Source organism: Catharus ustulatus, chromosome 1 (genome assembly GCF_009819885.2).
Source record: "Catharus ustulatus isolate bCatUst1 chromosome 1, bCatUst1.pri.v2, whole genome shotgun sequence".
NCBI classification, from domain to species: Eukaryota; Metazoa; Chordata; class Aves; order Passeriformes; family Turdidae; genus Catharus; species Catharus ustulatus.
In genome coordinates this window covers 163,286,246-163,306,938 of record NC_046221.1, presented here as the reverse complement: position 1 = coordinate 163,306,938, position 20,693 = coordinate 163,286,246, and the positions used below count along the sequence as shown (strand labels likewise).

General features: G+C 52.2%; 2 protein-coding genes across 4 annotated transcripts; one reads left to right on the top strand and one right to left on the bottom strand.

Moving 5' to 3' along the window:
- Positions 1-945: 945 nt before the first annotated feature.
- On the top strand, positions 946-7,008 carry NAPRT (nicotinate phosphoribosyltransferase). Of its 2 annotated transcripts, none has more exons than XM_033062510.1 (13): positions 946-1,144; positions 1,919-2,001; positions 2,615-2,697; positions 3,100-3,230; positions 3,308-3,423; positions 4,318-4,511; positions 4,660-4,800; positions 4,956-5,040; positions 5,170-5,250; positions 5,570-5,672; positions 5,750-5,907; positions 6,094-6,201; positions 6,319-7,008. In XM_033062510.1, exons 1-13 carry the CDS (start codon positions 958-960, stop codon positions 6,376-6,378), a joined length of 1,530 nt encoding a protein of 509 aa, XP_032918401.1. In that variant the 5' UTR covers positions 946-957; the 3' UTR covers positions 6,379-7,008. The 2 variants fall into 2 exon arrangements, with proteins under 2 accessions (XP_032918401.1, XP_032918391.1); XM_033062500.2 differs by having other exon boundaries at positions 1,919-2,046.
- Positions 7,009-7,915: 907 nt separating this feature from the next.
- LOC117005920 (ubiquitin carboxyl-terminal hydrolase CYLD-like) lies at positions 7,916-18,927 on the bottom strand. Of its 2 annotated transcripts, none has more exons than XM_033078049.1 (15): positions 18,894-18,927; positions 16,698-17,161; positions 16,331-16,615; positions 16,078-16,147; positions 15,254-15,474; positions 14,601-14,754; positions 14,150-14,288; positions 13,439-13,549; positions 12,979-13,070; positions 12,194-12,260; positions 11,051-11,183; positions 10,702-10,810; positions 10,433-10,551; positions 9,626-9,845; positions 7,916-8,947 (listed from the first exon to the last, which is right to left on the bottom strand). In XM_033078049.1, the coding sequence occupies exons 2-15, from the start codon at positions 17,148-17,150 to the stop codon at positions 8,763-8,765; spliced, it is 2,358 nt and encodes a 785-aa protein (XP_032933940.1). In that variant the 5' UTR covers positions 17,151-17,161; positions 18,894-18,927; the 3' UTR covers positions 7,916-8,762. The 2 variants fall into 2 exon arrangements, with proteins under 2 accessions (XP_032933940.1, XP_032933930.1); XM_033078039.1 differs by lacking the exon at positions 18,894-18,927 and adding an exon at positions 18,708-18,876.
- Between the last annotated feature and the right edge of the window lie 1,766 nt (positions 18,928-20,693).

Below are 20,693 nucleotides of genomic sequence, written 5' to 3'. Positions count from 1 at the left end.
TGCAGCTTCTCCAGGGGGATTTGGGAGGAGATGTTGGGATATTTGAGCAACTTGGGCTCGTGGAAGGTGTCCCTGCCTATTGCAGGGGATTGGAATGATAAGAGAGATTTGAAGTCTTCCAACCTAAACCATTCCATGATTTCTCCATTCTTCATGGAAGGAAAGGGCTCAAGACATGGACCTGAATTTTGGGGCTGGAATGAAGGTCTCAGGGTTTTTCCAGTCACCTTTCCCAAGATTTAGAGACCCCAGTCATTGTCTACAAAAAACCCGGGACGAATAACCCAGGAATTTTTGTTTTGGGATGGATTTTCCCACTGACACCCTGCCCAGGTCACTTGAGTTAAGTGTAGCACAGGTGCCATTCCTGAGTTTGCCCTGGTGAGGGGGCAGGTGACATTCCTGACTCGGGGAACACGAGGTCTGTCCCAGTGCCAGAGTCCAAGGTCTGGGGCCACCAAGGGACACGGGATTGTGCTGCAGGGCTGTCCCTTGTCCTAGTGGGGCCAGTCACTGGATAGGTGACACGTGTCCCTCGCAGGCTCCTGCCACCCTCAGCGCAGTGCTGGGAGTGCCACTTGTCCCTTGTGCTGCCGTCCTGAGTCCCTGCTGGTCCCGGTGCTGCCACAGCTGGTGCCACGTGTGCCTTCTGTGTCCCATTTCTGTCCTGTCACCATCCCTGTGTGCCACCATCGCTGTGCCCAGTGTCCTGCGCCTGTCGCCATGCCGGTGTCACCCTGCTATTCTTGTCCCGTGTCCCCTGTGTGCTGCCATCCCTGCACCCCGTGTCCACTGTGCGCGTCTAGTTGTGTCACCAGCCCTGTCCCGTGTCCCCCTTGTGCTCGTCCATCCCCCTTGTCCATCCCTGCTGCCCCGTGTCCCCATCCCCGCGTGCTTCCTCTTATTTCCCCGTCCCTCCCCGTGTCCCCTCCCCTGTCCCCGTGTCCCCGCCCCGCCATGGCGCCGCTGGCGGACCTGTACCAGGTGTCCATGGCCTACGGGCACTGGCGGGCCGGCAGACACCGCGTCCCGGCCGCCGCCGAGCTCTTCTTCCGCCGCCCGCCCTTCCGCGGCTCCTTCGCGCTCGGGGCCGGCCTGGCCGAGGGGCTGCGGGCGCTCCGAGCCTTCCGCTTCTCCGCTGCCGGTGCGTGGGGACAGCGGGGACAGGAGAGGGGGACAAGGGGGGACCGTCCCGGTGGGACTTGGAGGGATAGGGGAGCAGCTCCAGGAGGGAGAGGATGAGGAAGAGACGGGAGAAGAGTTGTGGGGGGAAGGGAACCTTCCCATGGAAACTTTGGAACAACTACAGGGCACAGGGTAGAGGGTGAGGAAGTAACAGCAGGGAGCGGTGGGAGGGACGCGGGGAAAAGGGGGGAAATTCCCCCCGGGGGAACAACTCAAGGGGACGTGTAAGGGGTGGGACAGCATCCAGGGGTATCTGGGGACATTTCAGGGGGATTTAAGGGGGACAGAGAGGTCTCTCAGAGTGATCCGAGGATGGGAACCCCCCAGGGGGACTTGGGGAGGACAGGGGAATCCCTTGAAGGGGACACGGACATCTCTCAGAGGGAGCTGGGGGACTGGGACCTGCGGTGGAGGAGAGGGACAGCATATGAGAGGGACTTGGGGGACAGGGGAACTCTCCTGGGGGACTTCAGGGGAATCAGGACAACCCATAAAGGGACAGGGACATCTCTCAGAGGGACTTTGGGGACACAGGGCAGGGGTGGACACAAAGAGCCCTCAGGGAAACTTGGGGGGACACTGGGACACCCTCCAGAGATGTCCCTGAGAAGGGACTTGGGCCACCCTGCTGTCTTGCTCCGTGCTGGGGGTGTTGTCACCCACCTGTGTGTGGGAGGCTCGGTGCCCTCCCCCATGTCCCCATGTCCCTGTTGTCACCGCACTGTCCCCGCAGATGTCGCGTACCTGCGCTCTGTCCTGCCCAGCACCACAGACGACGCCTTCTTTGAGTACCTGGCCACCCTGGACGCCTCCGAGGTGACCGTCACCGCCATTCCCGAGGGCTCTGTCATCTTTCCCAGGGTGGGACCTCTCTCTATCTTCTTTCCTGACTATCCCAGCTCCCAGACTTACCCTTTTCCCTGACCCTGGGAGCCCCTGGAACGCCAGTCCTGCTTTTCCCAGCATCCACCCTTTTCCCTGACCCTGGGAGCCCCTGGATCTCCATTCCCACCTTCCCAATACCCAGTTGTCCCCCCCCACCCCTTTCCTCAACACCATGGACCCTTGAACCCCCATCCTGGTCATCCTGAGTGTCCCCACCCTATGTCCCCCTTTTTCCTTCACACAGGGAACCTCTGGAACCCCTTTCCTGGGCACAGGGACAATTTGGACCCTCATTCCTGGGCAATAGGATCCCCCTGCACCCCTTTCCCTGGCAGTGGGATCCCTTTGTACCCCCTTTTTCCTTCACCACCTTCTCCTTGTACCACCTTTTTCCTTCCCTGCAACCCCCTTCCTGACCATCCCACCTCTCCCAGGCCCAGGCCTTCCCTTTTCCTTGACTCTGGGATCCCCTGGACCCCCATTCCTGCCTTTCCCAGCTCCTCCCTGCTCCAGAGGGACCAGGATGTCACCACTGTTCCCACAGGTGCCGTTCCTGCAGGTGAAGGGGCCGCTCCTGGTGGTGCAGCTGCTGGAGACCACCTTGCTGTGCCTGGTCAGCTACGCCAGGTATTTTGGGATGGGGATGATCCCAAAGCCCCTGGAAGATGGAGAGGGGCAGGGAAGGGAGTCCAGCACCCCCTAATCCAGAGGGAGACGTGAGGTCAGGGACTCCAGTCTTGAGGGTACCATGACCCCACAAGTCCCCTACTGAAATTTACCTGCTGGAATTCTGCCAGTTGAATCTAACTTCTGGAGAGTGTCCCCGACAAGTTTTCCTAAAGGCTTTCCTGAGAGGACCCTGTGATTCCTTGAAGAGTTTCCCTGTCCCCCAAGGTCCCTGTAGTCAACTCCACATCCCTGTCCAGAGTCCCACGGTGATCCCTGCCTTGTCCAAGCAGGGAGGGTCCTAGAGCCCCTTCTCCTTGGCTGTGCTGGCTCTGTGTCACCTGTCCCCTTTTGTCCCCCCAGCCTGGTGGCCACCAACGCTGCCAGATTCCGCCTCCTCGCCGGCCCGGACACGAAGCTGATGGAGATGGGGCTGCGCCGCGCGCAGGGGCCGGACGGAGCCCTGTCGGCATCCAAATATTCCTACATCGGGGGTGAGTCCCACCCTGCGGCGCCCGGTGCCACCGCGGCCCTGCCGTCACCTGCATGTCCCCCCCGTCCCTCCTCGCAGGCTTCGACTCCACCAGCAACATCCTGGCGGGAAAACTCTACGGAATTCCCGTGCGCGGCACCATCGCCCATTCCTTCGTCATGTCCTTCCGGTGCCTGGAGGAGGTGCAGCCACGGGTGAGCGGTGCCTGGGATGGGATGGGAATGGGGATTGGGAATTGGGAAATGGGAATGGGGAATGGGATGGGGATGGATTGGAATGGGAATGGGACGGAGATGGGGTGGGGTGGGATAATGGGATGGAATGGGAATGAGATTGGGGATGAGATAGAATGGGATGGGATTGGACTGGGGAATGGAATGGGAATGGGATGGCTTGGGAACAGGGATGAATATTGGATGGGGATGGGGAATAGGATGGGAATGAGGAGGGGATGGGATGGAAATGGGGATGAATATTGGAGGGGGATGGAGATGGAATGGGAATCGGGAATAGGATGGGGATGGGGTGGGGTAGGAATGGGGATGAATATTGGATGGGGATGAGATTGGATGGGAATGGGGATGAATACTGGATAGGGATGGGATGAATATTGGATGGGGGTGAGGATGGGGATAGGGATGAGGGTGCAGGTGAGGGTGGGATGGAGATGGGATAGGGATTTCATGAGGGTAGGGATATAGAGAGGGATAGGAACAGAGATGGGAATGGGTTGAGATGGGATAGGGTTGGGAATTGCATGGGGTAGGGATTGAATGGGGGTAGGGATGGGATGTGAATGAAGATGGGAAATGGGTATGATTAGGATGGGGATAGGGATGGGCAGAGGGAAGTGGGATGAGGTTTGTACAGAGTTAGGGATGGGAGGAGATGGAATAGGGATGTGGTGGGGATGAGAATGTGGATAGGGGTAGGGAATGGGATGTGGGATGAGATAGGGATGGGCATGGGAATGCAGACAGGGATTAGAGTGGGATGATGGGTGGGGAATGGAACACTCCACCTGTTCCCACAATCCTGGCACCTTGGCTAATGCCGCAGGCTGTGCAAATCCCACGTTCCCCTGGCAGGAGCTGCCACCTCGGGCCGGAGGAGATCCCGTGGATCTCGCAGGCCTGGCCGTGTCCTGGCTGCAGCGGGTCTGTGAGCTGCTCCAGACCCCTCCCAGCAAGGCCAACCAGGGCGAGCTGGCCGCCTTCGTGTCCTACGCTGTGACCTTCCCCTGTGACTTCCAGGGATTGCTGGACACCTATTGTGTCAGGAGGTGAGGACCATGGCACAGGGGATGGATGTCCCTCCTCGTTGGTGGCCTTCAAGTAGGAATGTTGGCTGGCACAGGGCTTGGAAACGCTGCTGGATCCATCCTGGATCTACATCCCACTTGTCATTAATGCTTTCTTTACCTATGCCAGGAGTGGTTTGCCCAATTTCTGTGCCGTGGCCTTGGCTCTGCACCAGCTGGGATACCAGGCCATCGGAGTGCGCCTGGACAGCGGGGACCTGGCTCAGCAATCCAAGGAAATCCGGGAAGTGTTCCGAGCCTGCGGAGCTCAGTGAGTCCCACTCCAGCTCTGGGATGGATGGATGTCACTGATCCCTCTCATCCTCACCTGCACCCAGCTCCTCATTCTGCCAGGATTTGGGAGCCCTCATGGCTCTGGGTGGTGTGGGTAGATCCATGCATCCTCCCAAATCCTGCTCCTTCCAGCTTCCAGGTGCCCTGGTTTGGGACCATCCCCATCGCTGTCAGCAACGACATCAGCGAGCAGAGCCTGGAGGAATTCAGGAGGGAGGTGAGGAACCTGCTGGCCCAGCTGGGATGTCACTTGGATGGTTCTGGCGTGGCTGGGATGTCACCTGGGCTGTCCCTGGTGCTGGCAGGGCTGGGATGTTGATGATCTCTGTCTTCTCTGCTGCCTCAGGGGAGCGAGATCGACATGATCGGCATCGGGACCAACCTGGTGACGTGTCCCCTGCAGCCATCCCTGGGCTGTGTCTACAAGGTACAGGTGGCAGCCTGGATCCCAAATATCCTAGCCCCCACTGAGCCAGGTGGTCCAGCCTGCTCCATGCTCAGAATTCTCCTTTTCCTGCTGCCCACACTGTGGGATCAGCCCAGCACACAGGGAAGTTCCAGGTGCCAGCGTTGGGTCATGGCCAGTTCTTTGCCCTCTAGAAGTCCCAAGTTCTCCACAGGCTGGAGGAGGCAGAATGCCCAACTTTGGGGTGGTTTTAGGATTTTTTAATTGTCATTTTTTTTCAGCTGATTCACATCAGTGGCCTCCCCGTAAGGGTCACAGGTTCCCTTCCCTTCTCCCACAGCTGGTGGAGGTCAATGGCTCCCCGTGCCTGAAGCTCACAGAGGATGAGGAGAAGATGACAATCCCGGGGATGAAGGCGATCTATCGGCTCTATGATGCTGCTGGTGAGTCTGGAGACCCTTTCTGGAGTCCTGGGGGAATCTCCTGCTCCATAACTCTCTCCCTGATGTCCTCCTGGCAGGTCACCCCTTCATGGACCTCATGGCCCTGGAAGAGGAGCCGTCACCCAGCGCGGGGCAGGAGCTGGGGATCCGTGTCCTGGGGCGGCTTGAGGAGACCACCAAGGTCATTCCCAGCACTGTGGAGCCCCTCCATCGCACCTACTTCAGGGATGGCCAGGTCAGGGCTGCTCCCATCTCCTGGGAGGTCTCCTCTTCCACGCTGGGGGATGGATCAAGGGCGATGGTGGCTTCTGAGATGTGCCAACAACTCTGGTGCCAGCCTGGATGCTGTGGCTCGTTGGGATTGGTGCTGGGTGGTGGCTTCCTGCATGGATCTTCCCACATGGATCTCCATCCTTTCCAGGTGTGTGAGCCCCTGCCCAGCCTGCCTGAGGTGAGGACCCACGCCCAGGTGTCCCTCAGCCTGCTCAGCCCCGCTCACCGCCAGCTCCATGAGCCGCAGTCCTACCCGGTACGCCCAGCACTTCCCACATCCCACAGCCACGCACCTGGGAGTGCCACTGGATTTGGTGGCCTGAGCAAAGCCACCATGGATCTGCTCCCTGACCCCTCTTGTCCCCATTCCCAGGTGGCTGTGACGGAACGGCTGCACCGGCTCTTCCTGGAGCTGCGCCAGGGCAGCCACTGAGGGGATCCCTGCTCATCCCCAGCTCCTGCTCCGCGCTTTTTTGGGAAGCCCAGGTGCCTCGTTAGGAATTAACGACTCTAATTTAGACCTTTCTGCTGCCTGGTGCTAACCTGAGGAACCTGCAGGAACTGGGGGAGTGCCCTGGGGTCCCAGTAGGGAAGCTGGGAACACAGGGATGGGGAAGGCAGAGCTGTCCCTGCATCCCCTGGAAGTGACAGGCCTGTGCCCAACTTGGTGGCCCTGCCACTCCTGTGCCTTATCTTGGTGGCCCTGCCACTCCTGTGCCTTCCTTGGTGGCCCTGCCAGCCCTGTCCCCATCCTGAAGCTCCTTGGTGGCACTAGAACAAAGCCTGGAGTGCTACCAGAAGGGTGACATGGGACACTCGTGGGATACCCATGGCAGACACTCTTTGCTTTGGCAATTCCGAGCTTCATCTCTGTGGCCACATTCCAACTCTTTCCATTCTGGCCAAATTCCCTGGCTGATCTCCAGATTGATCCCCTCTCCAGGGTGATCCCAGCTCCAGGTTGCACCCTCTCACCCCTGTTCCCACAGGAAACGTGGCTCTAACCCGCACTGAGCTTCATACTAAGCAAAAAAATGTAAAATAAAGGCCTTTTCCCACCATGGCTCCGACCCTGATTCCAGTGAAAAACCCTTTGGAGCTCCATTGGGAATGGGAAGGTGAGAGGGAAATCCCCAGGGATCAGACTTGTGGCTTCCCTGCACACCCTCCCTTCCATGGTTTGGATTTTGGCAAAAATTACAGGGAAGAAAATAATTAAGAGCTTAATAAAACATGGCCTGATGGTCCCAGATTCCTGGGAACTCCAACACCCATTGTATCCCATTTTAAGACTGGAAAAAAAAAAACTCCCAAGAAATCCAGGATCAGTTTGCTATAAATTAGATTTTTTTTTTAAAGCAAAGCACCAAAGATAAGGAGTTCATTGTACCTGAGGAGAGATTTTCCTGAGTTTTTGGGAGAGGAGGAATGAAGAACAAGGAGAATGACCTGTGCCAGCATTTGTCAGTCTCATGGATAAGATGCAATTCCTGATTTTTAGGAACCATTTTGGTGGGCAGAGAAGCTCCACTTTCTCCTCAGGTATTTATGGATATTGAGGAGATTTCCTGAGCCTTTTGTTCTCCAGGCTGGGCAATTCCAGCTCCCTCAGCCTCTCCTCATAGGAAATGCTCCAGTCTCTTCATCATCTCTGTGGTTTTTCCTTTCATTTTGTGTCTCCTGTACTGGGGAGCTCCAAACTGGACCCAGTATTCCAGGTGTGACCTATCAGAGCTGAGCAGAGGGAGAGAATCCCTCCAGGACCTGCTGGCAACACTTGGAACACCAGAAAGATCCCAATCCCACCAGGACCAAGCCAAAGCTGCAAGCTTTGTTAAAATTACTCCACTCTGCATTAAAGAGTGGGGGAAAAAGAGAAGGAATGGGGTTAAACCTGCACATCTGGGACTCCTGGGTGATTTCCTTTTGTGGAATTTGGGCATCTCAATGACACCAGTGCAATTTCCCACTTAATAGCAGAGAACCCCCAAGTTTACAAATTTATTTAACTTAAGGAACACCAGTTCCCACCCAAACCCTAAAACTTCCTACAGAAAATCCCAGAGTGCTCTTTTTTTTTTCCATTTTTGCCCTTGGAATTCTGGTATTTGATCCCAGAACTTTGAAGTGGAAGCAAAGATGGGACAGAAAGTGCTAAAAGTGAGGCTGGAATACTGAATCCTGTGCAGATTTTGCAAAAAAAGAGGAAGTAGTAGGAGCCCAAATGTTGCTCCTTTGCTCCCATCTTCCAGTTTTGTTCTCGGAAAAATATCTTATTTTTAAAGCATAGCTTCAGCTCAGGATATCCATGATTGGAAATAAGGGGTGGTGGGTAAAAGTGCCAGTTAGTGCTGGATAAGGGAAGTGCAGGGAATTGAGGGACACAGGTGAGGAAAAATCGATCCTGACTTGATTTTCCTCACTCCACAAATCCAGGTGAGGATGTTTAAGGAAAGATTGTGGTTTCCTGGTAAACCTGTGGGTAATTCCTTGTGCTCTGATTTCTGCTGGTCCCCAGCTTTGGAGGGAAGGGAAACAAGGATGGGGGGACACTCCAGCTGCAGAGTACCTGGAGAGGGAGAATTGTGGAATGTGGGGAATAAAAATGAATTTGAGCATCAATAATTCCAAGTCCAGCTGTGCCCAAGGACCAACTACCACTGGATAAAGCCAGGATTTAACAAACCCAGCCTGACGTGGATAATTTGACACCAAGAAGAGGCAGCTCAGAACATCCAGACTCTGCTGCTTCCACCTTCTGGGATGATCCAAAATCTCACTGCTGATGTTGCTCTGTGACATGGACCCGGGGTGGTGTCACTTGTAAAGTGCCATTTTCCTGCTCTGGTACAGGTACATGTAGGCATCACAAAAGAGACGTTTGGCCACCCCATCCATGTCCCGAGGCTGCTCCAGGGCCAGCACAGCCAGGGGCAAATCCAGGTATTTGGCAACTTCTGGGCACAGCGTCACCGTGGGAATGTTGAAGCCATTTTCACCACCTAAAGTGGAAAGAAGGGGAAAAAGTCCCAAACCAGATCCCAAAGGGATGAGTTCCTACAGCTCCAGCAAATCCTAGCCCGCCCAAGAGTCATGCAGAGCCTCAGCTGGGAGATGTGGAGGCCAAAAGAACTGGAAGAGGCTGAATGAGGGGAGATCATTCAGCCTAAAGGGGTTCCAGGAGAGCTGGAGAAGGATTTTGGACAAGATATGGAGGAAATGGCTTCCCACTGCCAGAGGGCAGGGAGAGATGGGATATTAGGAATGAATTCTTCCTTGTGAGGGTGGTGAGGAGCTGGATTGGAATTCCCAGAGGAGCTGTGGCTGCTCCATCCCTGGAAGTGTCCAAGGCCAGTTTGGACAGGGCTTGGAGCAACCTGGGATAGTGGAAGGTGCCCATGGCAGGAGGGTGGAACTGGATGAATTTTAAGGTCCCTTCTAACCCAAACCATTCCATGATTCTGAACAATCTGTGCCCACAAGCTGAGCCAGCTGGGATGGGATCCCAAATCCCTTGTTTGACCACAACCAGAAGCTGGAAAAACTCCCACCTGCTTGGCTTGGCCCCTCTGGAATCTAATTAAAAGAAAGCTAATAAAAAATAGGGGAATTTGAGAGGAAAAGGTGGATGGAGCAGCCCTTGGAAGCTTCATTCCCACATCCCATTCCCGTTCCCTCACCGTGCCGGTCGGCCATGCTGTCGAAGAACATCCAGTGCTCGTTCCCAGGGCCGTATTTCACGAAGGACACGTAGTGACTGGTCTCGATGCAGAGCACTGCAAACAGCTCCAGCTTCTCCCGTGGGACCTGCTGGCAGCCTCGGGCACTCCAGCTCTGGAATTCCTCTGGAATGTGCAGCCTCCTGGGTTTGTGCGCCTTGCGGCGGCGATGGGAGTGAACCTGGGGAGAGGGGGCAGTGGTAGAACTGGCCCTGGTCTGCCAGGAAGAGGGGAAAGAGGTCAGATTCCCAATTTATTCCCTGCTGATGTGATTCCCGTGCTCCCTGCCTGCCTGGGAATGGTGTTGGGGGAACAGCCTGGCAGCAGGAAGCTGAAATGGGAGCTTGTCACCCTCCAAGAGGGAGAAACTGTGGGAATACTCATGGAGAGGCAGCAAGGAAGGATCAGCACTCAGTTCCTGAAGGATTACACCTTATTTATGGAATGGGTTTTCCAGGGAAGCTGTGGATGTCACATCCCTGGAATTGTCCAAGGCCTGGGATAGTGAGCAGCACCCAGGGGGAGGAACTGGAATGAGCTTCAAGGTCCTTTCCAATCCGAGTTTTCCTATGATTCCATTGTTTTTCAGGCTCTGTGTAAGCAGAGGTTCACAACCTCTGGCTCCTGGTGGGAATGACTCTCAAGGAAAGGGCTGCTCCATGCCCAGCCTGAGCAGCTGCAGGGACAGCCAGGGAAATGTGGGGATTTTGGGAAGGTTCATCCTGCTGAAAGCTTCCCAGGTGGACTTCGGGAATAGCCATGGAATACCTGTCTGGAGCAGGAGTTGCAGAACTGCTTCAGGCCTGTGGCTGCAAACACCTTGTCCTTGAAACACTCTGAGCATTCCAGAGTGGCAACATCTCCACACAGGCAGCATTCCCTAGGACCTGCCAAGGAAACAAGAGTTCAGAGGGAGTGTCTCCTCCACTTCCCACCTAAAATCCAGCTTGTCCTGCCAAAACTGAGACTCAAGGAAGAAGAATCCCACCCCAGAGAGCCCAGAGCTGGTTGCTCACAGCCCATCATCCATCACTCACTGTCCAGCAGCAGATCTGTTATATCCAGCTCCAAGGAAGGGATAATTTTGCTGAACATCTTATATTCCTTCCCAAAACGTGGCATTTGGATAATGAAGCAAGATGGGATCTGGGAAAAAAAAAAAAAAAAAAAGGAAAAGAGTCACTCTGCCAGAAGAGCCAAATCTCAGAGATTTTTCTCTAATTTTGCTGTCATTATTCATTATTCACAGGGGAAAAGGGAAATAGGGAAAGCAGAGGCCTTTTCCTAAGTCATGCCTGGATTCAGTGTTGGATATAAAACATCCAAGGCCTCACAGGTATTTTGGGAAGCAAGGAAAACAGGAAAGCAGAAGGAGACTGGACTCACCTCCACCAGCTTCAGATCTGAGGACAGGAAGGAGCGTTCCACCAACTGCTGCACGTCAGGAACCACCAAATCCTCCTGTTTATCCATAAATATCTGGTAGCAGTAACACTCCTGCTCCTTCTGGCCTCCTGACCTGCAAGGAGAGCTCATGGGATTGGGGATGTGGTGACACAAAAACTGGAGTTTCCCAAGGGAGAGCTCAAGGCACCGAGGGTGGTTTGGTGCAACACAAAGCCCTTTTTCCTCCCCAAAAATACCAAGTTTATGCCAGGGGAGCAGGAGATAAGGAGGAATTTTGGCCTCATTATCCCTTTGGAGCAGCACATCCTATAAGCAAAATTCCATTTCCCCTCGATATAAACCTAAAAGATAATTTAGTATTTAAATTGCCAAACGGATGCTTTGACAAAGGATGAATTAAAAAACGCATCAAAAAAAGCCAAACTCAAGGTGATGTGTGCAGATCTCCCACAATCCCCAAAGAAAGCAGGGAAAGGATTTCCTTGGGATGACCCCGTGCAGGGGAGCTGCAGCACAGAGTCCTCTTTGTGCTCAGCCTTTCCCAGCACTCCACGATCCACGGCTCGAGCGGCGGCTCCACAAAGGGGCACAGAAATCCAACAATTCCCTTTCTGTGCTCAAAAACAGCCCAGTTATTTTTGGCTTCCTCCAGCCTCTCATCCTCTTTGTAGAGTTCCCAAAAAACTGGGACTGCATCCATGGGCTGCCTGTTTTGAGAGGCTGTGGGAGCTGAGCCAGCTTGGCAGCCTGGACACATCCCAAATTCATCCAAAGGCTGTCGGATACTGCTGGATCTGCCCTAAAGTCAGACATCACCTTTCTCAAACCCTTTCTGGCTCTCCCTGAGGATGACATGGAGTTTTTATCCCCATTTTCTGAGGGCAGCAACCTCCAGGGAGAGCTCAGAAGTGTCTTTGCCCAGATGGGAAGATCACAACGAGCAGGATCAGAGTCTGCTCCTAAGGGAAAGCAGAAGGAGCTGCGCAAAACTCAGAGCTGTGATTCCAAAAAACTTTGGTGGAAAGGGACAGGTGACCACCCCCACCCACCCCCAGGGATTCTGAGGTGGAAAATTAATGAGCCTGGCCTTGGGAATTGTGTCCCTCAGCTGTAGAAACTTACTGGAGTTTCAATAGTGGCTCAATTCCCAGGATCTGCTGCATTATGAGATTGAGGAACTCCTCAGGATCTGAAAAGTGAGAGGAAAGGATGGATCAGAGCACACCAGGACAACTGCCTTGTCCCACTGCATCCCAGAGCTGTCAGATAAACATGAGCCAGCATTTCAGGGACCTGGAATTTCCTTTTCAGGTTAGGGGACAACTGGGATAAAGGCTGAGAGCACTTGGTTAAGGCACAAATCCCAAAGGGAACATGGAAAATACCAAGCAGCCTTTAGACTGTACTTCCATGGAATTCTGGGATAATTTGGGTGGGAAAGAACCTTCAAGATCATGGAGCTGCCATGGGCAGGGACACCTTGCACTACCCCAGGTTGATCCAAGCCTCATCCAACCTGGCCCTGGATGCTTCCAGGGATGGGGCAGCCACAGATTCTCTGGGAATTCCATTCCAGCCCCTCACCACCCTCACAGGGAGGAGGAATTCCTTCCCAAAATCCCATCTAACCCTGCCCTCTGGCAGTGGGAAGCCATCCCCTGTGTCCTGTCCCCCCATTCCTTGTCCAAAGTCCCTCTCCAGCTCTCCTGGAGCACCTTTAGGCTCTGGAAGGGGCCCTGAGATTTAAAAGCTGAAAGGATTTTACAAGTGAATCTTTACATCAATTAACATCAACACCTAATTAAAGAACATTCCTGAGAGAAGCACAAAGGGAATTTGCCAGCTGGTGCCTGGATGAGGTAAAACACAGGGAAGCAGCTGGGGAAAGGCCCCAGGGAGCTCCTTACCTTTCTCAGCATTGGTAAAGCTGGAGCACTGGCCCTTGTCCGTGAGCTGCTCCCGGAGGTGCATCACACTGCTGGCCCTGACAAAGCCAGTCCTGGGAACAACAACCAGCTGCAGGTGAGGGAAATCATGGAATGCCTGGGCTTGGAAGGGATCTTAAACTCCATCCAGTTCAACCCCCTGCCATGAACACCAGGTTGCTCCAAGCCCCATCCAACCTGGCCTGGGACACTTCCAGGGATGGGGCAGCCACAGCTTCTCTGGGAATTCCATTCCAGCCCCTCACACAGAAAATTCCTTCCCAAGATCCCATCTCAATCCATGCTTTGTCAGTTTAAAACCATTCCTCCTTGTCCTGAACACCTCTGGATGTGGCTGCCAGGCTTCTCTCAGTGCCAGGTTTAGGGCAGCAGGGAAAGAATGAAGGCAAATGGGACAACTTCCAGCATTCCCTACACTCACCTTCGGAGGGGATTGACGATCTCATCCCTCAGAATTCCCTGGACATTCCTGTCACACAGTGGGAAGGGCATGAAGAGCATGGAGTCCAGCACAGAGGTACAGGAGAAGAGGCTGTGGGAAGAGTGGGATGGGTTTGAGTTTAAAGGGCTTGGAAGCAACAGCTGGAACCAAAATGTGATGGCTGGTGACAGTCAATGGCTTTGATGCCCAACAATCCATGCATGGAATTACAAGGAGGTGAGGGAAGCACATCTGGAACAATGAACACAGGGAGAAAGCAAGGCAACAGCTCAGGGAGAAGGAAATTCCTACTTTGCAGCCAAAACTGCTCAGGGAAGGGCAGCACTGAGTCTTTTCCTCTCCAAGCAGGGAAGTTTGGACCTCCTGGGTGGGTTCTTTGGAATGATTCCAGCCAGAACTTCCAGGGACAGAGTCAGCACAGTCCAAATCCAGAAAGCTGTGAGCTCTCAGCACCCTGAATGACAGACACAGGGGTACAGGGGGGTCTTCAGGGCTGAAAAACCTGCTGGATTTGGGAAGGAGATCAAAAAGCAGCCTGGAGGTTTCATCTCCACACAGTTACATCCTGCTCTACACCAGGTAAACTTCCAGCCAACTTGAAAATCCAGCGAAGTGCTGCAATTTGGGGCTTTGCTCAATTAAAAAAACCCATTAATTTAAGGAGCCTGCACCACTCAAACAGGTCCTTACCTGAAGAGAGCTGCATCCATGTAGCAGGAATTACAATGGCCTTGGATGCCCTTCATCCGCCCTTGGAGAACACGGACTGCTGCCTCCTTCCTGAGGGGAGGAAAACTCTCTGGACCCTCTGGAAGAACTTCTTGTCCTCCTGCAAGAAAAGGAATTGCCTTTTCACCTTCTCATCTGGGTCAACTCTGCCCTTCCTTGATGCCTCAAAAGTCTGAGGTGAGCCTACAGCTCTCAGACTAAAGTGGCTTCTCAATCCAGCTTTTCATAAATCATAAAGACTTGTGGGATATTCTCTAAGGAATCATTTAGGTTGGAAAAGATCTCTAGGATTGAGTCCAGCTGCTAATCCAGCCAAAAAACACTCGAAGAAAGGAATGAAATGCTGCCCACTGGGTTTTTCCCCATCCTTCTCCCATCACAGCCCTGATTCCCTGCTCCCCAGAGGACTCACTGTAATCCCCGAGGGACAGGGCAGAGTTGGGAAAGCTCTGGAAGCGCACGTCGGGCTGGCAGGAGTTCAGCCTCACGAAGAGGCCGCGCTTCGGGGAGCAGTGGAAGTAGGACTTGCCCAGCCACTCTCCAGCTGTGACCCCCTTGTCTTCATCCTGGGAAAACAGCACCAGAGACGAGCCTGAGAGCGGGATTTATGGAATTATGGCTGGAAAAGAGATCTGAGATGGAGTCTAGCTGTGCAACGCTGCTGAGGCCACCACTAGGTCCTGTCCCCAAGTGCCACATCCACAGGATGGGGACCTCACCCCTGCCCTGGGCAGCTGTGCTAGGGCTGGAAAACCCCATCCATAAAGGAATTTTCCCAATATCCAACCTAAACACCCACTGGAGCAGTTTGAGGCTGTTTCCTCTTGTTCTGTCCCTTGTTCACTGGGAGCAGAGCCCAATTCCCACCTGGTTCCACCCTCCTGTTAGGGAATTGCAGAGATCCAGAAGATCCTGAGCCTCCTTTTCAAGACAAACCCTCCCAGCTGCTCCAGACCCTTCCCAGCTCCCTCAATATCCTTTACCTGGGGATCCCAAAATTCCACCCTCCATATTCAGCCACTGCCACCAGCACTCCCAGGTCCTTTCCCAGCTTTCCAGCCTCACCAGTTCAATTCCAGCCATTTTTTCCTTGATTTGGGGCAGGTAGCCCACCCAGCGGATGATTCCTGAAACTTGATTCCCTTTGTCCAAGGTAATCTGGACCATGGAATTCACTTCCAGGGGTGAATTCCCACCTTCCCCCTCCTCGCTGCTCTCGCTGATCTCTTGTTTCACTTGGTTTGCTTTTCCAAAGCCCACGTCGGATTCAAACGTTGGGAAAAAACCTGATGGGTAACACAGAACATCCTCTGGATCTAATTCCAGGTGCATTTTGGAAATTCCAGGCCACACACACAAGCAGGAAGCTGAGCACCAGGGACACAGGGTATAATTCCCAGTGTGTCCAAGCTAGTCTGACAGGATGAGAGGGAATGATCCTGCTCCTTGTTTCCCTGCTCAAAGCTTCACATTCCAACCTCAAGCTGGCCCTGGAGCTAATCCAGCCCTTCCCAGAATACTGGAACGGCAGCAGGGGGGTTATTTCCTAATTTTTCTACTAATTCCTTGTATTGTCCAACAATTCCCACCATTGCTGCTGGCACCTGAGCCTTTCCCACCAGGATGAAGCTCCTGCTCCATCTTTTACAGCTGAATTAAAGACCTTTTAACCAGTGATGCCTCTTCCCAGAGGGAATTATCTCCTTCCTGGCAAATGGGATTCAGCTTTAGCTTTGTGTGGAACTTGAGATATTTCCATAAATCCCTGCCCATTAAGACAAGCTGTAGGTTTTATTAGAATTTCAGCTCCTCAGTACCCTGCAGATAGGGAATAAATTCCAAGTTCCCCCAGAATGGGATCAGGATAGACATATCCAAAGATCACCTACTTTGCAAGCTCTCCTTCACAACAGACTCCATGGGGATTTCCCTGAAAATGTCAGTTGTTCCTTCTTCTTCCTGAAAGGAGTGAAAAATCCGTAAGCTAGGGAAAAATCCAGCAGCTAAACACTGGAATACGAAGGATTTTTTTGCACAGAACCTCACACCCCTTTTGGATAATCCTTTTACTTCTCTTTCACATCCATAATGTGATTTTTTCTTTAAAATCCCTAAAAAACCTCATGGAAAAGCTGCTCTTACCGGGCAAACCTTCACGAACCATTGGCTCCCTTCCCTGTAGACTGCCATGGCAATTCCTTTGGTGGGAATCTCATCCACATAGAAGCTGACAGCATCTCCCACTTTCACAGGAACCTCCTCCTCTGTGTCCTGTTTTCCCGGCTTCTGCTTCCCATAATCGTTGCCTGATGTGGGAATAAACTGGATTTTGCTGAAGGGCAGGAAGATCCCGCAGTTCCTCTTGCACTTGAAGTACTCAGTGCCGTGGTAGGATCCATCACTTCTCCCTCTGTTTTCCCCCTCTCCCTGAAAACACGCCAGGAAGGGATGTCACACACAGAAATGTCATGGAAAAATGAGGAATTTGCTGACTTTGAGCACCCCTTACCTGCAATTCCACCCCGAAAAACACCGGAGTCAGCGCAGCCAAGCTGGGCTTGTAGATGCTCCCGATGTAGCGCACGACTCCCGGGAAAAATTCCCTCTCCACCTCCACCATCACATTTTGACCTGGCACGGCTCGGAGAGCTCCTTCCAGGCTCAGCCTCTCCAGGAAAAAATCCAAGCGCTCGCTGTGGCTCCCGATGGCCAGGAGGAATCCGGCAGCTTCCTGGCGCACGGGCTGCAGGATTTCCAGGTTGATGGTGACTGTGGAGCTGTCATCCAGCATGATCACCTTCAGGAAGCAAGCTGGAGGCCCATCCTCGGAAAAATTCCGCAGGTAGCTCCTCTCGCTGCAGAAGCACAAGTTCCCAGCTTGGAAATACTTGTTTCCATAGGCACAGTCCTCAGTCAGGATGTAGAAGCAATTCCCGTCCGCTGCTGGAGGGTGGTTGGACATGGCAGATTCCCCTGGGGTGGGAGTCACAGAAATGGAGAGTTGTGAGTGTTGGAACAGAATTCCCGAAGAATCCGGGCTTGGAAGAGGTTTTGGATCCAACCTGGTGCTCAAAGCCTCGCCCAAGCTGAGTTTGAGCGACTCCCAAAGCTTCCCTGCTCCCTTTTTTCCAGGTGTTTAATCACCCTGGTGATTCAAAATTCCATCTAACCCGGTTTCCCACATTCCTGCTCATCCCTGTTCCCTCACTGAGATTCCACAGGAAAAGTCCAGCTCTGCCTTCTCCACTAAACCCTCCCAAGATGAGGTTGTACCAAAAAAAAAAAAAAAACCCAAAAACATGGAATGGTTCAACTGGGAGGAACCTTAAAGATCCACGGGCAGGGACACCTTCCCCTATCCCAGGTTGCTCCAAGCTCCATCCAACCACACCTGGAATAATTCCAGGGATGGAGAGGCTGCTCCAGCTCGTCCAACCTGTTCCAACACCATCCAGCCTCATTAAATTCCACGTTTTCTTTCCTTAAGTGGAAATTCTCACTTTGCCTCAAAGGATCAATCCTGCCTTTTAAAATTCCTTGGAAAAGTGATTCCTGCTCCTGTGTTGCAGCTCCTCCCATTGCTACAGCTCATGAATATTCAAAAATATGCAAATCACATCGTGAGGTACTAAATACCTCCAGCTTAAATAGCAAATATTTCATTATTTATTATATAATTTATATTGAAAGAAATGCAAGTATTTGGAAGTGCAAATATATTTTGGTGCTTGTTTTGTAGTTAAATTCTGACCGTGAAAATTATTGTAGTTAAAATTCCAGCAGTTTAATTTTACTGGTAGAATTCCACTAGAATTCCAGTGGTTACATTCTAATGTTTAAATTCCAGCAGTAATTAAAATCCAGTCATTAAATTTGATGATTGCAAGGAAAATCAGGATCCAAAGTTTTTGTTTCAACGTGAAGAAAGGGTGAATAAAATAAAACAAAAAATAAAAATAAACTCTTTTCTTCACTAAAAGCCCAAAATATATTGATTTTTCTGATGAAATTCCTAATAATAAACTAGTTTATCAACCAAAACCAAGAATAAACTGTTTATCTCATAAAAATAACCAAGAATAAATTTTCTTCATCAAGCCCATTCTCCTCATGAAAGCTCCAGAATAAACCACTTCCCTCACCAAAACCACAAAAATAAACCACTTTCCTCTTAAAAAGCAAAAATAAACACCTTTTTTATCACAAAACCCGCACGACTAAACAATTTTCCTCATCAAAAAAACAAGAATAAACCATTTTCTTCCTCAAGAGCCAAAAATGAACTTTTCTTTTTCCTCAACAAAAACGCAAAAATAAACCACTTCCCTCATCGAAAACTCCGAATAAATCCTGTTCCTCATTTTCAAAAAAGCAAAACTAATTTGTTTTCCTCATTAAACCCCCGGAATAGACGCTTTAGCTCATAAAACCCCCAGAGAATAAACACTTTTATTCGCCAAACCCCAAGAATAAACAGCTTATCTCACGAAAATAAACAAGAACAAACTAATTTCCTCACCAAAACCCCCAAATAAACCATTTTCCTCGCGGAAACAAAGCAACGAACCCTTGTCTTCATCAAACCCAGTGGTAACTCGGGTATTTGCACCAGAATATTCCAAATTTCCTCCGATTTATGGGAATTAATTCCCATTCCCAGGGCTCCGAGCGGGGTTCGGGCTCGACCCCTCCCCCCTCCCCTCACCGTCTCCGCCGCCGCTCCGGCCCCGGCACTTCCGCATCCGAGCGCGCGCGGCCCGGCAGCCAATGAGGAGCGGCGATGGGAGGAGAGTGACCAATAGGAGCGAAGGGGCGGGAACATACACTGGGGAGGGGGCGTGGCCCCACAACAGGCTCCGCCCCCTGCCGGCCGGCCTGGGGGGAAGGCGGGAACTGCGTGAGGGGCGGCGGGCGGGCGGTGCTTCCATGGGCCCAAATCCCGGTGGATTCGGGTATTTCCGCGGTCCCAAAGCTCTGTGGATCCTGGAGTGTGCGTCCCCATGGACCCAAATCCCTATGGATCCCTGAATCTGTGTCCCCATGCACTCAAGTCCCTGTGTGTCCAGGGGCATGTGTCCCCATGAATCCAAACCCTCATGGATCTGTGTGTGTGTCCCCATGGAACGAAATCTCTATGGATTTGTGTGTGTCCTAATGGACCTAAATCCCAATGGATTCACATGTGTTTTCATGGACCCAAATCCCTGTGGATCTGAGTGTGTTTACATGGCCCTAAATCCCTATGGATTCGTCAATTTGGGTCCCCATGGACCCATGTCCCTATTGATCTTTGTGTGTGTCTTCAAGGACCCAAATCCCTATGGATTTGTGTGTGTCCTAATGGACCTAAACCCCAATGGATTCACACGTATTTCCACAGACCCAAATCCCTATGGATCTGTGAATTTGTGTCCCCATGGACCCAAATCTCTATGGATCTGTGTGTGTCCCATTGGAACAGAGTCTCTATGGATTTGTGTGTCCTAATGGACCTAAACCCCAATGGATTCACATGTGTTTCCATGGGCCCACATCCCTATAGATCCGTAAATCTGTGTCCCCACGCACTCAAGTCCCTGTGTGTCCAGGGGCATGTGTCCCCATGAACCCAAACCTTCATGGATCTGTGTGTGTGTCCCCAAGGAACAAAATCTCTATGGATTTGTGTGTGTCCTAATGGACCTAAATCCCAATGGATTCACATGTGTTTCCAAGGGCTCAAATCCCTGTGGATCTGAGTGTGTTTCCATGGCCCCAAATCCTTATAGATCCGTGAATTTGCGTCCCCATGGACCCATGTCCCTATTGATCTTTGTGTGTGTCTCCAAGGACCCAAATCCCTATGGATTTGTGTGTGTCCTAATGGACCTAAACCCCAATGGATCCACATGTGTTTCCATAGACCCAGATCCCTATGGATCTGTGAATTTGTGTCCCCATGGACCCAAATCTCTATGGATCTCTGTGTGTGTCCCCATGGAATGGAATCTCTATGGATTTGTGTGGTCCTAATGGACCTAAATCCCTGTGGATCTGTGTGCGTTCCCATGGACCCAAATCCCTATGGATCTGTGAATCTGTGTCCCCATGGACCCAAATCTCTATGGATCTCTGTGTATGTCCCCCATGGAATGGAATCTCTATGGATTTGTGTGGTCCTAATGGACCTAAATCATTGTGGATCTGTGTGTGTTCCCATCGACCCAAATCCTTATGGATCCGTGAATTTGTGACCCCATGGACTCATGTCCCTGTGGATTGGTGTGTGTCCTAATGGACCTAAATCCCAATGGATTCACATGTGTTTCCATGGGCCCAAATCCCTGTGAATTCTTGTTTCCATGGGCCCAAATCCTTGTGAATTCATGTGTGTTTCCATGGACTCAAAGCCTTCTGGATCCCTGAATCTGTGCCTCATGCACCCAAGTCCCTGTGTGTCCAGAGGCATGTGTCCCCATGAACCCAAATCCTTATGGATCTGTGTGTCTCCATGGACCCAAATCCC